We start from the raw sequence: 15,891 nt of genomic DNA on the forward strand, positions 1-15,891 counted from the left end.
ATAATCTGTACTTTGGCTATACTATATTTTGTTTATCCATTCTATTTGTTATTCTGGGGGGAGGGGAGAAAATGTGATTTTTTTTTAAGGGGCTCCTCAAGGTACATTCACTGAAAGGTCAGGCTAATGAGTCATTTCAGCTCATTAGAAACATCAGGGGCACAAAGTCAACAAGGGAAAAAATGTGTCAAGGAAATTACACAGTGGTTTTCCTGTGTGACCCAAACTATTCAACTTTAAAACTTCTAAGAGGAGAAAACTAGCCTAAGATGTCGTCATGATTGGTAAAGTTTGTGGATTTGGGGACTGTATGAGATTGGTCTGAGAGAAATATAGAGAATCCAGTCCCACCAGTGAGAGCAGTTTGATGGGATCAATTAAAGATGAGTTGTGTGGAGACTCGAGCCCTGGCAGTGTTGGGTCTCTGTATGGAGAGTGAGGTCCTTGGGTTCCACCCTTCCCTAGAAGTGCTTTGCGTTCATTTGCACACAATGGAGGCTAAATGCACTACCTTCACCTAAAGGCAGTGACATTTTAGAAGGAAGTGTCTGATGAATCATTAAGACAAGATGATGACCTTGAGAGGCAAGTACTGGGATGAGGTGGGCAAAGATATGGGTTGAGTAGTAACAGACAATCATGACTTAAGAGACCAATTTATAGAATGATGGATGCTGGAAAGAGAAATGATGGACCTTGTGGGGTGTGACAAGTGACAGAGCATCCATGGGTCCAGTGAAATGGGAGGGGAGAAAGGAGCAATGTAGTAAGGATGAGGAGTCATCCATTCATTCAGCAAATATTCAGAGTGTCTACATGGTGGAAGTACAGACATGGAAGGGGTACATGGTGAACCTGCCCATGGGGTGAGCAGTCTGGGTTGAGAGAAAAGTACAACCTAACTCATTAGAAATCCTAGGCAGCCAGGCTGGAAAGATGGCTTAGTCAGCAAAGTACACACCCAGCTCCCATGTAAAAAGCCAGCATGAAGGCACATGCTTGCAATGCTAGGAATAGGGAGGTAGAGACAGGAAGCCCCCTGATGCTTGCTGACAGCCAACCTAGCCTATTTGGTAAGTTCCAGGCCAATAAAAGAGCCTGTCTTTAAAAAAGCAAGATTCCATTCATGGAAAGAAAGCCAAGATTGACCTTTGGCTTACACACACACACACACACACACACACACACACACACTGTGTATGAAGGATACATAGAGAGGGGAGAAGGAGAGAAGAGAGAAGAGAGGGAAAGAGAGTTCCAGAGCATTTCATCAAAGCCACCGTGAATGAAACTTTGGGCTTAATTGCCTCCGAGGCTGTACCAGAGAAGAATCAGAAGTGGTCTATAAACATGGGGGTTCTGTTTCTTCCCACATGTTCCTCAACTCCAGGGCACACCATTCACACAGAACAAACTGTGTGACCCTCTGTCATTGTCCCATGCAGTGACACAGGACAACTGTGCTCTTGGTTAACCAATGCCAATGTTTTATTTTGGAGGGCAAAAATAATGGAGGGGTGGGGGGCTTTTCATTACTTTCTGCTCTTCTCTACCCACCCCAGCCATCCTCTAAACTCCTTGAAACTGCCCAGCATCACTAATTCCAAGAGGTGCTATTCTAGCTTAAAAATTCAAAATGTGAGAACAAACGTCCTTTGAACTTGCCCCACAGGATGGATTAGGCTTTCACCGTGGCATTGCTCCCTCCCTTTTGGCAGATTTAAAGACCTCAGATTTGTTCGAACAGAGGACTTACTGGCTGGAAAGCTGCCCCTGCTGCCTAATGAGTACCAGGAGGTGATAAAGAAGCACTGCCTGGAAGCGCGTCAGATTCTTCTCAACAAGTCAGTATCTCCCCCACAACCGGGCTACAGCCCAGCGTTGTGGACATTGAAACCTCCCCAGACTGAGAGCTGACATCCCCCTGGGAATGACATGAGGCTTATTGACTTCCTATGATACCTTCTTGTCCTGACCCTGTCGCTTGCCTACCCTTTAGCAACTCCATATCCAACTGCCCTCTCTACCCCTCACTCCCACATTCCCCCTAACTTTTCAGAACCATGCTTTGTCGAGACACAACTCTCATTTGTTTCTTCCTTGTGATCCCTTCAGTCTTGGTGCTATGAGACAAACGCACTGAAATGACTTGTTTGAGACGACCCAAAATGAAATAGCTTCAAGGTCCAAAGTTAGGGAGTTTTCGGACATTGAGCAACTTCTTTTCCTTTAGCAAATGCATACAGGACTATATCCCAAGCCATAGAAATTACCAAGTCAAATTAGGCTGTCTTTTGCTGTAACAAATACTAGAGAAAATCAACTTCGGAAAGAAAAGACTTCAGCTTGTGCTCTCTCTCAAAGGTTGCTGTCCATCATGATGGGTTGGGTCTGTGAGAGCCATACAGCCCACAAAACAGTGGCCAGGAAGCAGAGAGGGAGAGTGTGCTGGAGGCTTCCTCTTGCTCAGTTAGCTGAGCTGCTTAGTTCAGCCTGTGGGGCTGTGTTGCCCACATCCTTCCCCTTCAGTTAATTCTCCCTGGAAGTAGTCACACCTGCGTATGCTCTAGAAACCTCCTAGGTTCAGAGAACTCAGAAAGGCGACTACTTGACTGTTCTCCTGTCTCTGTAGGTGGATCCCCACCTGTGCCCAGCTTTTCATGTCACTGAAGGAGCACTGGGTCCACTTCGCTCCCAAGAGCGACTACGATTCCTCTCGAATCATCGAGGAATATTTTGCTTCTGTTGCCTCCTTCATGTCACTCCAACTCAGAGAGATGGTCACTAAGTCCCTCCAGGACCTTGTAGCCTTCTTCATGATACACAAGGTATGTAGGGGAGTCCACACCCAGTCCTCCTGAGGGAGGACAGCATGGTTAGAGTTCATGTATGTCCTCAGCAGGGAGCCAGGCCAGAAGGTGACATGCTGAATTGAGCACACATTGCTGACTATTACCTGATCTTTTTTAAATGCACACCAAACTTTTCTCATTCCATTACCCACTACTAAGTTGACTTTAAAAAAATCTCCTCTGGAAATTTTCTTAAGAAAATTAAAGAATGATTACACAAGATGGAATATGTATGTCTCTTAGTGCGGAGAAGGGCCACTTGTTTTCTTCTCTAGTGCAAAAATGGAGTTGAGGCCATTTGCTCTCCACTTTTGTCTTAACAATTAGGAGATGATGTACACATTTTTGTTGCTGGTCATGATTTGCTCTTTGGTCTGTGAGAGGGAACCTCTAAGAAGAAAAGGCTTAGTTGGGTCTAGTTAACTGCTTTGTAAAACTGCTTCAGTAAAGAAGAGGTAAAAGTGTAATGCACGAAGCCCTGGTTTTCAAAGCATTATAACGCTTCCCTAGATTTAAGCAGCCTAAGATTCAAGGAAGAATGTTTGAAATCTCGTGCTGTATACATATTTCACCTTTAAAAGTATAGTGAATATTTTTTAATTCCCTGATTATAAAAAGATCAAATTCTAAGTGTTTTCCCGAATAAAGTAAAAGCAGTGGCTTGTGCCTTTTATCCTGGAACTCAGGAAGTAGAGGCACAGGGAAGTAGACCTCTGTTAGTTGCTCAAGACATAAAAGCCAGTGCTGCTTAATTTGGGCTGCAATGATACTCTGAGAGGACCATCCCATAGCAACCATGGTGCGCATCTACTTTGTGAGGCAGACAGGGAAAAAAGCAAAACAAAATATAAAAGCTTTTACTCCATCCTATGTGTGGGATGAAATCTCACTCCAAAATTTCACACAGAGAGAAATAACATATTTACTTGGAAAAAAATCAGAAATTTCTAAGTGTTTAATACACTTCCAATCTTTCCTTAGATGCCCTAAAAAGCTCTCAAGGCAACTGCTTAGACAAGTCTTTACAGCTGCCCTATGAGGACCGCACAGAGCACTGTAGTGTATGGAAGGGATCTTGTGTTGCTTGGTTTCACAAAGGCTCATGGGTATCTCCTCATCAATACTCCTGTGGTGGGGAAGGTGACATTTTGACTGAAATGCACCATGTGCTCAAGGATGTTGTCATTTACAGTGTACAGACAACTATTCACTCTTTTCATTCTTTTGGATTTAGTTGATATGTTTTTATTAAGCACCTCCTAGGTATTAATGACTGTTTTAGATATTTTTGAAACAGAGATAAGACATAGATACTGCCCTCAAGTTTAGAGCAGACAAGAGAAGCAAAGGGTGCAAGTTCTAAGAGAAAGATAAAATAAAATGAAAGAAGTAGAAATATGGAAATTCACAAGTGAAGGAATCATGGACACTTCTGAAAGTTGGGGTTCATTTCAAAGGACAGGAAGGATTTAGAAACTAAGAGTGCAAGAAGTGCTGACTAAAATAAGCTGTCCTGTGGAAAGGCCTTGGGGACTAGAGAAGACATAAGCTCCTGACATGCTGACATCCTGTCTTGGTGCTCAGTGAGCACTGTGGGTGGAGAGCAGTACCCTGATATATCTTGTGTCTCCTAAAGGATGGAAACGATTTTAAAGAGCCTTACCAGGAGATGGAGTTCTTTATACCTCAACTAATCACAATTAATCTTGAAGTGAATGAACCGATTATTGTTTTCAACCCAACTTTTGATGACTGCTGGGAATTAATAAAGAATTCCTTCTTGGAAATTATTAAGAATTCCGATGGGATCCCCAAGGTATAGTATTTGCCTAATTAGTCACTTATATGTGTTTCTTACTGAATAATCAAGTGGCTAGTTGCACAATCACAGTCCATGTGGTATTCAGCTTGGCAGTTTCACTTTGGAATCCATCCTCAATTCACCTCTCCTGTGTCCCTCTTAATTTTCTGCCTCAGAAGTTACAGATCATTCCCAAGGCATCCAACATGGGTTAAAAATTCATTGCAGATGAGTTGACACAAAATTGCCAATCATTTTTTGCAAAATATATTTCTCATTTTGTTTTGAGGTTCCATGGGTTTGTTTGCCACTGTAGGGTTGTAGGGAGAGAAGAGGCCCCCTCAGTTCCTGGCTCAAGCTCTTCAGTTTCCTCTCCAGGGTGGAATTACAAGTAAACTTTATCTACTAGGCAAGATGTCCACATGACCTAACATCTTTCCAGTTGCCTTTGGGTGGCCAATGTGACAAGAGGGCCCATGTCTAGGGAAGAAACCTATGAGATCTCTCTCTCTGTCTCTGTCTCTGTCTCTCTGTCTCTCTCTCTCTGTCTCTGTCTCTGTCTCTGTCTCTCTCTCTCTCTCTCTCTCTCTCTCTCTCTCTCTCTCTCTCTCTACACACACACACACACACACACACACACACACACACTTGAAGCTGAGTTTAATGTTGAGAAGGTAGCTTTCTCAGTAAGGTGTTTCTCAAACAAGCATCAGGACCTAAATGCAACCACTGGCAGCCATGTGCAGGCAGGTGTGGTGCCAGGTGCCTACAATCCTGGTACTGGATAGATGAGACAGGACTGGGGCTTGCTGGCCAGCTGGACTAGCAGAATCAGTAAGTTCTAGATTCAGCAAAGGGACCCTGTCTCAAAAAGGAAGAGAGAGAATAATGAGGAATGCTCATGATTTCAACCACTGGCCTCCACACACACAGGCATGCACCACACTTGGAGTTGGATGGAATAGGAAAGGGGACACACATACACACACACATGCATGCACTCAAGAGCACATACCAGCATACACATGAACACACAAACATTTACACATGATCATTCCCTTATGGTATATATGCTCTAGGGGTCACCTAGAACCACTCATTACATAGTCATTTAATTGCAAGAATGCTGAATGCCAAGCAGAAGATCAGATCATGAACACTAAACACAGAAATCCACACCCCTTGGGAGCCCAGGGTTCTCTTAGATTATGACACTTGAAAGAAGCAGAGGTTGAAAGAACAACAAGCCAGAAGTGGCGGGTGGAAGGGAGAAAGGGGTAAGGAGGGGTAGAGGGGATGGCAGGGTGTTTCTAGCACAAGCCAAGAGGAGGTGAAGTAAAAGCACAAGTGTTCACATCCCTGAAAGTGAGGCCACTGCAAGGGCCTGGGTCCGATGCCTGTGCTTTCTTGCATCTGTGCAACTGTGTGACAACGCCCCAGAGTGACTGACATGTGCTCCTCAGGTGGAGTCCATCCTCTTCCCAGAGCTGAAAGGCTATAGCCTGATTCTTGGAACCGTTGATCCTGAAGAAAACCTTGTTTCCGATTTTGTAAATCAGACTTTTGAGGTGTTTAAGAAAAATCAAGTTGGACCTCACAAGTAAGTTTGTTTTGTCCTGGTTTTATAACCGAGTTGGCTAGAAAACTTTTAGCATTGGCTCTTGGTTATCTTCAAGCAACCCTTGTCCCCACACACCTGAGACACACATGTAACAGCAATAGCCAGTGCTCAACTGTGTCTGACCTTATCCTCATTTTATGAACAGAAGAGTGTAACTGGGCAGCAGTAAGTAGGAAAGGGAAGCCAGAGCTCAAATTCAGGTGCAGATCCTGCTCTGTCCTCAGAAGGCCACAGGGCCAGATATAGGTCGACGTTTCTGGAATTTAGAAAAATAATATTTCCCAAGCTCTGGGGCAACAAACTCATGTTTCTGTTATGAAACCTGTAAATGTATTTTCAGGTATTTTGTTTGTTTTTGAGTCAGGTTCTCACTATGTAGCTCAACCTGACCCCAGAATCATGGCCTTCCTGCCTCAGCCTCCTAAGTAACGGGATTGCAGGTGTGCACCATCTCACACAGAGAGAAACCCACAAATGGTCTCAGGCAGTATCTCACATCAGTGTAAGGCACCTTTCAACACTGAATGCTTCCCCTAAACGCATCTTCAGGTTGGAAGTCACACCCTAAATGACTGATCACTCACAGTTTGCCACCGTATGAATTGGATGCAAATGTATTGTCACGTCTTCAGTGGGAAGAATTCTATGTTGTGGGGCCAGGACTGCCTTGTGTATGGTGGGATGTATAACAGAATCCCCAGCTGTCCCCATGGAAATGCCAGAAGGAGCCGCCCCACTGTGATGACTGCAAGTGTTTTTGGATGTGGCCAAAGCCCTCCTGCAGGGCAAAAATCACTTCTGTTTGAGAACATCATTTCATCTGTATAAAAATGAGTCTCATGGAAGCCCTCCTTCTGTACATTTTATTTGGGAGCTTCCCTGTGTAAGACACGGGTCTTATATGTTTGCTTCTTTCTAGACTGACAGAAACACCAGTGGCTTCTCTTTAGTCTCAGGGTGTCTGTGGGGTGGCCTGTCTCTTGGAAGTGTACCTTGGGGTTCCACCAAGTCACTCTGCACACTTACTCAGTACCGCCTATGTTAATGCAAACCTCTTTTAAGTCAATCCATCCTAGATGTATCCTCCAACTGGGAGAAAATTATCCAACCATTCCTATATGTGACCTGAAAACAGAGGAACCTATTTTCATATGCCGTAGATTACTTGATTCCAAATTTTCATCTTAAAACTAGGCACAGAATTTTGGGGTTAGAAGGAAGGCACAAATTTGCCAATAATTTTTTATAAAATAAGGAGAGTGGGATATTACTTTCTCACATACTCTGGTGCCTCACCTTTGACCATGTCCCCTGGAGGGGGAGACCTGATGGCACTCAGAGGAAGGACAGCAGGTTACCAAGAGGAGACTTGATACCCTATGAACATATAGAGGGGGAGGTAATCCCCCTCAGGAACAGTCATAGGGGAGGGGAGTAAGGGGAAAATGGGAGGGAGGGAAGAATGGGAGGATACAAGGGAGGGGATAACCATTGAGATGTAACAAGAATAAATTAATAATAAAAAATAAAATAAAATATAATAAAATATATTTCTCATTTTGTTTGGAGGTTCCATGGGTCCGTTTGCCACTGTAGGGCTGTAGGGAGAGAAGAAAGCCCTTCCTTTCATGGCTTGAGCTCTTAAATTTATTCTAACTCAGCATAGTATTAATTGTTCTACATATTTTACTATAGTCAAAGTTTATCATAATGTCTATAAAATATAGTTTATTATAGCCCCTTAAAACCAAAATACAACACTGGTCTTAAAACAAAACACATAGTTAAATATCTTCTCTAAATTTGTGCAGCAAGAAAGTCACAAAATTGGTATCAGAAGCTAAAATTCTGAATCTCCAGTTATGTTTTCATTGCTCTTTCTTGGTTTCAGTTCTTGTTTTAAATGCTGTTATCTATGTCAGTGGTCCCCTTGACCATCTAACTTATTGGCCTGTGTTTGTGTGCTTTGTTGTATGTTTTTGAAAACGGAAGATACTTAGATGTATACAAAAAGTATGGCGACTTGCTGGATAACATGGCAGAGCAAGGCATCACTGAGTTCCTAAAGGAAAACCATGAGATTGATGACTTTGTGATGGTAGGAGACTCCACTTAGAGTGCTGTGTCCTGGTAACATGTGCTACAGCCAATTCATTGGGGGGATCAATGTATTGTTATGAGCACTAAGCTTGGTACTGGACCAGGCTTGACCTAGAGGGAGGCTGGGGGCAATGGGTAGAGCTCACCCAACTATTGAACTATAACTGTGCTTCTTTCTATAGAGTATCAATAGAATAAAAAAGAGGCGAAATGAAATTGCATCCATGCACATCACTGTGCCTTTGGCCATGTTCTGTCTTGATGCCATGTCTCTAAATCATGATCTTTGTGAGCGAGCTCAAAACCTTAAAGACCGTCTGATTCAGTATCAAGTGGATGTAAACCGGGACACCAATAACAGGTATAAAAATACTGAGGAAAGAACCATGCTGTGGAGGTGGCTTAGTGGTTAAGCACTTGCCAAACCAATGTGAAGACTGGAGTTTCGGTCCTCAGCCAGCTGGGTGTGCTATCCTACTTGTATTTTCAGCCTGGGAAGGCAGAGAAGCAATGGAATATGATTTCCCACATCAACCTCAGGCCTCTATGTTAATGCAAACCCAGATGTGCACATGGTGGTGGTGGTGGTGATGGGGGGATAATGACCATATCTTTCTCCATAGCATTTGTAATCAGTACAGCTCCATCGCTGACAAAGTCAGTGAGATCCCTGCCAACACCTCAGAGCTTGTGGCCCTCATCGAATTCTTAAGGAAATCCAGTGATGTCACTGTGTTCAAACTAAGGAGGCAACTTAGAGATGCAAGTGAGCGGCTTGAGTTCCTGATGGATTATGCAGACTTGCCCCGTAAGTCTATGTATGCCATGCGTGTGCATGTGCATGCTTGTGTTTGCATATAAAATATTACAATGTGCTGAATTCATATTTTAGGAATAAAAACTTGGGACAAAGTCGGTTCATAGCAATCCCAAAAGCTGCTTTCCAAATGCCCCATGTCTTAGAGGCACTAATTCACACTCTTATACCCAAGAATCTGAATCACCCAAAGGGAATCTTGTTGGACAAAAAGAAGACACACCTAGAGGCCTGACCTGTGATTCTTAGTGTCCTGTATTGGCATCTAACACCTTATGTTCATAAGCAGTTATGTCAAAATCCATAATCTTTTGATAAACTGATAGTTTCATTTGTCTTTACTACAGTTCTGTTTCTGTGGACTTTAAAAAGAAAAAATTATTCAAGGCCCTTGAGGCTCCTTAAAGGCTTTCTTGCATCAAGTTGGAGTTTTGAAATAAGGACTAGATAAGGGGAAAATACTTATTCTTCACAAATCGTTTCCCAGATAAAAATACCTATGAACTACGTGGTCCAAGCTATGTTATTGAGGGAGCATTGAAAGAGACTGGAAATGCACAATGATTGCCTAAGCAGTCATTCATAAGCTCAGAACTGCGCCATGGAGACATGCTAGACTCTCGGTGGATCTCAGTGGGCCTCCCGAGACCACAAGGACATCTTCCATGGCCAAAGACAAAATGGGTAGTAAGGCACTGAAACTCTTGCTGCCATTATTGAAGACAGGATGAGGTGGTGAGAGGTACAGGAGAGCAACTCCATCCTACACTTCTTTTTTCAGAAGCCAGTCAGGCAGAGTGGTTAGGATTCAGCCTCTGGGGTTGGTTGGGCTTTGAAGTCCATCATCGAGAAGTGCAACCTTGGACCTCGTGGCTTCACTGCTTTGGTTCCCGTTTGTAAAAGTAAGGATAATAACGCTATCTGCATACTAGCGTGGTTTCTTGTAAGCATCCAGTGAACACTGGTTCTCTAGCATTTCATCTCCAGGAATCCATTTGTTTCCTACCTCCCCTCAGAAGTAGGACTTCCGATGACCGTTTACCTGCTGAGTTGATTCCCCACATCCTGAACAGCACCCTACAGCAGACTCTCTGTTTTACAGAAGAGGATATCAAACTGAACAGCACCCTGTTCCTCTGGCCTGACCAGATAGAAGATGTCTTTGAAAACAGCCGAAATCTGCTCCTTAACAAGAGGGATCAGGCGGAGATGGACCTAATTAAAAGGTACAGGGAGAGCCTGGGGTGACTTTGGGTTCAAGGCCAGGCTTTCTAAACAACCACCCAGTCTGGAGATTTCTTGTTCTTTCTAGAGCCCCTCTCCATGGCCCACGGTGTGGGGGCAATGTTGAAGTCAGAAAGAAATGAGGACTGTTCGCCCTAAGCTGCTTCACGCAGTAAACCCCTCTTTCCTGGTTCAGACAATGGGGATTTAGTGGTGCAGAGAGAGAAAGGCAAAAACAGTGGCTGTTATAACAGTGGTAAGAGTGGACGTGTCAGCCTTAACTGGAGACTGGGTGCTGGGAGATAACAGGACAGGGAGAAGAAAGGCTTGCCAGGGGCCTGAGCCACAGTCTGTCCTGCAGTTGCTCCTGCTCAGTGCTAATGTGGCTGTAAAATGTGTGTTCCTTCATATGTCATAGAGATTTGTGGACTTTTACTATGTCATGTACTCTACTTGAGACATGGGTGTGTATTTGACTATGAAATTAGTACCTTAACCTATAACAGAGAAATATAGAAAAACTAAGAGAAGGCATATTTTTTCTACCTAAAGCCTTGTCCCTACCTAACTAGATTCTGTCTTCCAGGTCCTAAAACTTAGCTTGCTGGGCAGACTGGTTTCTTTTTAAGTTCATAGATTATGTTCCAATGCAGTTTAGATTTTCAGAACGACTGAGCAACCAATACAAGGGATTTCAGTATAGCCCCACATGCATATATATATGTGGTATCCCCAGGCCTGTGCACTTAAGGCTAACCAGAAAGCAAAGCCAGGTGATAGTCTGGTGAAGAGATCCAAGATGTTTTGTCATTTCTTTGAGCTTCACCTCTGTCATCTAAAAAGCAGGATGCGTTAGGGTCTACCTCACCATGCGGAAAAGATGAAATGAGATGTACTGGTTGTACTGCGTCATATCAGGTGCATGCAAAACTGCATGCTTCCCCCTCCTTTAACAGTGACCTCTTTCAGCCGAGAAATGCTTCCTAATTCCCAGAGCACTGTGGATGTGCTGTTGGAATATGACTATAATAGCTGGACGTGGTGTCACAGGCCTTTAATCCAGTACACAGGAGGCAGAAACAGGCAGGGTCTCTGTGAGTTAGAGGCCAGCCTGTTCTCCACAGTAAGTCCCAGGACAGTCAGAGCTACATAGGGAGACCCTGTCCTTTAAGAAGATGAAAAGATTATTACTGTAAGTGTAAGTGTGATGGGAGGCAGTGCATGTTCAGGGAGAAGCAGTAGCCGCCACATGCAGTGTGGGAGGAGGGCAGGGTTTCTCCTCCCTGGGCAGGGACGCTCAGCTGGACCCATCAGCTCATGCCTGAGTTCCGGCATCTCACAGAGGTTCAGGGAGGCCGCTCTGGATCTGGTTTCCTTTGGTAAATGCTGATTGCCATTGTTCCACCTCAAACGTGAGTGAGGAAAGCTGAACAACAGCCATGTGCTCATCTACCGTGGAAGCAGTCTTGTTTCCTCTCCAGGGTAGCAGACCTCATTTTCCAATTCACATCAGTTCTGGGGTTCAGTGTCAAGCATTCTCCCACCACCACCACCACCACTGCTGTGCATTCTCCTCCCAGTGCCTGAGAGGCTTACTGCCAGTCTACAGCCCCTGGTTCCATTGTCTGTTGCATCCAGGCTGGGCTCTGGCAATGGTGAGTCCTGCAGAAGGCCGGAACATGATTAAAGAGCTTTCTGTTCTCCCTTACCTTGTGTGGCCCTGGGCACCAGCACCAGTATCAGCATCTCTCTGAATGTCAGTGTTCGCTCTTCCAGTCCTCATTGTTACCTCTGACACAAGGGACGTAATGGCTTCCCTTCCGTGCTAGCAGCTCGTTGCCTGACTAGTTTTGTGGTCTGTATTGGTTACTTTTGCATTATGGCCACAACATCTGGCAGAAACAATGTAAGAGGAGAAAAGTTGATTTTAGCATGCAGTTTCAGAAGATTTAAGTCAGTTGGGGCGAAGTGTGGCAGAACCGCTTATTTCACACAGTGCAGACATGTGTGATGGGAGCTGTCTATGTCATGATGGACAAGGCAGCAGAGAGAACAAGGTAAGAGCCAGGGCTGTGCTGTAACCTTCAGTGGTTACCTCTAGTGTCTGTCCTACTTCCATCAGCTAGGGCTGGATTTCTAAAGGTTCTACTCTGTCCCCAAACAGTGTCAACCATGGAGAAACAGCATTTAAAACATCCTATGCTAGACTTTGAGGACACAAAGCATAAATTCCTTTAACCCTTACCTGTATTACTCCTGTTAGGGGTCTTTAATTCAAGTTTTGAATTTTTTTACTTTGTTATTTTTTTTCAAGGTAGAGTTTTTTTGTGTAACCCTGACTGTGCTGGAACCCACTCTGTAGACCAGGCTGGCCTTGCACTTGGAAATCTGCCTGCCTCTACCTCTTCCTCCTGAGTTCTGGGATTAAAGGCATCTGCCATCATCACCTGGCTACGTACTTTGTTCTTCAGAATGAATTCTATTTCCTACCAGAATTGTGGCCAATCACTACTATTAAATCCCTCTATTATTTTCACTTAACTCCAGTAGTTCCAAGGACAGCTCATTTATTCAAACTAGTTTACTGAATTTATTATCACATGAAATTCATATATATATATATATATATATATATATATATATATATATATACACACACACACACATATGTGTGTATGTATGTGTGTATATATATACACACATATATGCTACAACATAATAGAGACATTATAATGTGCTAAGCAGTTACGTGAAATCATGAAGGATGATAATGGTAATATTTTAGTGTAACCACCAAGTCTGTGTAGTGTTGTCCTCTAGGAAAATTCATAACTACTTTTAGGAGACTTTTCTCTTATGAGATTTGGTAATGTAAAAAGGTATGCTGCAGCTGTAGTTGTGTAGATGACAGCACTATTACTTTTGTCCCACTCCTCCCATTTTGTTCAACTCTGTGGTAGTTTTTGTGGTCATTTGCAGTACAGACGACAGACAACACATAGGCGTGAGCTACTGTCTATCACAGAATGTGGTGGATTACCTTTGGTGTTTTAGAAAAAGAAGAGATGCTTCAGGGAATGGGTTTGCACCAAGCCTTACAGATTTAGACATAGCACTCTGCTTTTCAAGAGACAGGCGCTCACAGATCTGATGGGAATTTGTTCACAATTAGGATACTTTTCATGCCTGCCAGAGTCTAAAATAGCAGCTTATAACAAAGCAAAACCAAACAAAAGCCGAGAAGAGGAGTCAAACTGGAAGAAACTAAAGCAGGATGCCTCCCTAGCAGCTCAGATGATCAAGCGGAGGACAGGGTCGCATCTGCCCTTCTTGCCTTTTGTGATTCCCATGGCCATTTCTTTCTCAGAGTCCCCACCCTTGTGTGAATGGCAGGCAGGAGGGAAGATGGAAGACAGAGCGGGAACGTGCAGATGCTCTATGAAGAACACAAGCAGGGACCACCATTGTGGTTGTGCCTGATGCAAGTTAGAGGAGGGCTCCTTTCAGAAGAGACTTGAGAAGTAGCTAGTTAAGTGAAGATGTGGAGAAAGAGAGAGCGGCTGGGTCCAACCTAGACCGCATGGGCAATGGCTCCCTGGTGGGAAGACTTGCCTAGGAGGATGGATGCTTAGCAGAGGCCATAAAGTCAGAGAATTGGATGCTTAAAGTCATGTTACTATGTGTGCATTTCATTTTATAACCAGAGTAGAAAGTTGTTGAAGATTTTAACCTGGGACCAGAAAGGGTCCTGTATGTTTTCTTTATATTCCATTTACTTCTATAAGAAACTGAATAATGAATGGCTACAACATTTCATTCTATTATGTCTCTCCAATTTCTTTTATTTATTCTATAAGTCTCCTAGCCCACTTCAACTCTTATTTTTTCACTTTCAATTTATTATTTTTTTTTTAAGAAACTGGGTTGTTTAGCAACATCTCTAGAGTTTTCTGGTTGTACCTTTAAGATGTCTTTCTCTGTATTTTTCTACTTTTTGTTTCACACAAAGTCTTAAAATTTCATTTAGTCTTGCTATGAATATAGTTTCTGTTCTTATGGATATCAGGGGAAACTTAAGCTGTCTGTAACCAAGGCTATTATATGTAATAGAGTGAAAAATGGACTGGCAAGATAGGTCAGTGGGTATGAACATTTTCCACACAAAACAATGACTTGAGTTCAGTCCCCAGAACACAGAGTTAAAGGAGAGAACCAACTCTTGAATGTTGTCCTCTGATGCCTACATGCACCTACAGTTTACACACACACATACACACACACACACACACACACACACACACATACACACACACACACACACACACACACACACACACACACACACAGACTTATACAGAGGCTGGAGAGATGTCTCAGTGTTTAAAATGCTTGCTGACATTTGGATCCCCAGAAGCTATGTACAATGTCAGGTGGGTATAGGTGGCAACCATCTTCAATTTCAGCCTTGGGGGGATCTCCAGAGCAAGCTGGCTATCTTGTCAAGGTCTGGATTATGATTGATTAAGAAACTGAGCTTTGATGAATAATGTGGAAAAGCAAACTAAGAATAATTCCTCATATCAGCCTTGGCTTCCACATGCATTGAGTGCACATATACATGTGTACATGCACATGTGTTCCAACACACATGCATACCACACAGAAAGGAAAATGGAAACTTAAAATAAAACAAGAAAAGTGAAATGTTAGTCACAGTAAAATAATATTAGTAAGAACCATCATGCTAGTTTTTTTAAAATAAAACCCACACAGAGGCCTTTTGAGAAATTGCGTCTCAATCAGAAACTGAAGCTGATTGGCAAATATGAGCTCTGGAACAAATGCGAGGCACAGAATATCAAATTTACCTTGGTCAAGACCCACAAGGCTACCCAGGAGCTACTGACACTGGACTGAAAGGCCCCAGGGCATCTTCCTGAGGACAATGTCTGTCTTCAGCCACTCCTGGGGACTGGGGTGCTGGGTGAGGAAGGGTAGAACTGGATTCTGTGTGAACCTGAACATTGAGGATTTCCTGGAGAAGTAGCTTCAGGCCCAAGTCTATAATAAGCTGTACCTGCCTATCCACTATGCCTTAGTGATCATCCACCAGCATGATATCAGGGTCAGCTATAGGTGGTAAACGTTCCAGCCTTCATTGTCTGTCTGTCTGTCTGGACTTCCCAAAGCATGGTGACTTCTCCCCCCACTCTTCTTGTGGTATTTGCCACCCAGACCATGTGAAGAGGAAGAATTCCAAGAAGGACCAAGGGGCCACAGGAGCTGTGATGATTAGGAAGAGGATGAAGTCACATGTCCCTTGGCTGGAGGACTGTCTAGCTTTCCACTTGGCTAATAACACTTTGGGCATGGGAGGAATCAGTGGATCAGAGATAGTTACTTAGATAGGTAAAAGGAAATTAAAGGAGACATCAATTCTTATATATAAATCACACGACCTAGTGCATGATAGAAG

At 43.5% G+C, this 15,891-nt stretch overlaps 1 protein-coding gene across 6 annotated transcripts in view; it reads left to right on the forward strand.

The window, feature by feature from the left end:
• The window catches only part of DNAH3 (dynein axonemal heavy chain 3), a 175,475-nt gene that overhangs the window by 21,694 nt on the left and 137,890 nt on the right, over window positions 1–15,891 (forward strand). For 5 of the 6 annotated variants that reach the window (XM_084772130.1, XM_084772128.1, XM_084772132.1 and 2 more), the window contains 8 exons: window positions 1,719–1,844; window positions 2,633–2,828; window positions 4,489–4,668; window positions 6,117–6,253; window positions 8,267–8,372; window positions 8,557–8,735; window positions 8,998–9,182; window positions 10,294–10,417. In XM_084772130.1, coding sequence (XP_084628256.1) covers window positions 1,719–1,844; window positions 2,633–2,828; window positions 4,489–4,668; window positions 6,117–6,253; window positions 8,267–8,372; window positions 8,557–8,735; window positions 8,998–9,182; window positions 10,294–10,417 — 1,233 coding nt within the window. The remainder of the gene's footprint in view (window positions 1–1,718; window positions 1,845–2,632; window positions 2,829–4,488; window positions 4,669–6,116; window positions 6,254–8,266; window positions 8,373–8,556; window positions 8,736–8,997; window positions 9,183–10,293; window positions 10,418–15,891) is intronic. The other variant, XM_084772133.1, reaches the window with a different exon arrangement.

The sequence above is a fragment of the Acomys minous genome (assembly GCF_964271855.1).
Source record: "Acomys minous genome assembly, chromosome: 2".
Taxonomy (NCBI): Eukaryota; Metazoa; Chordata; class Mammalia; order Rodentia; family Muridae; genus Acomys; species Acomys minous.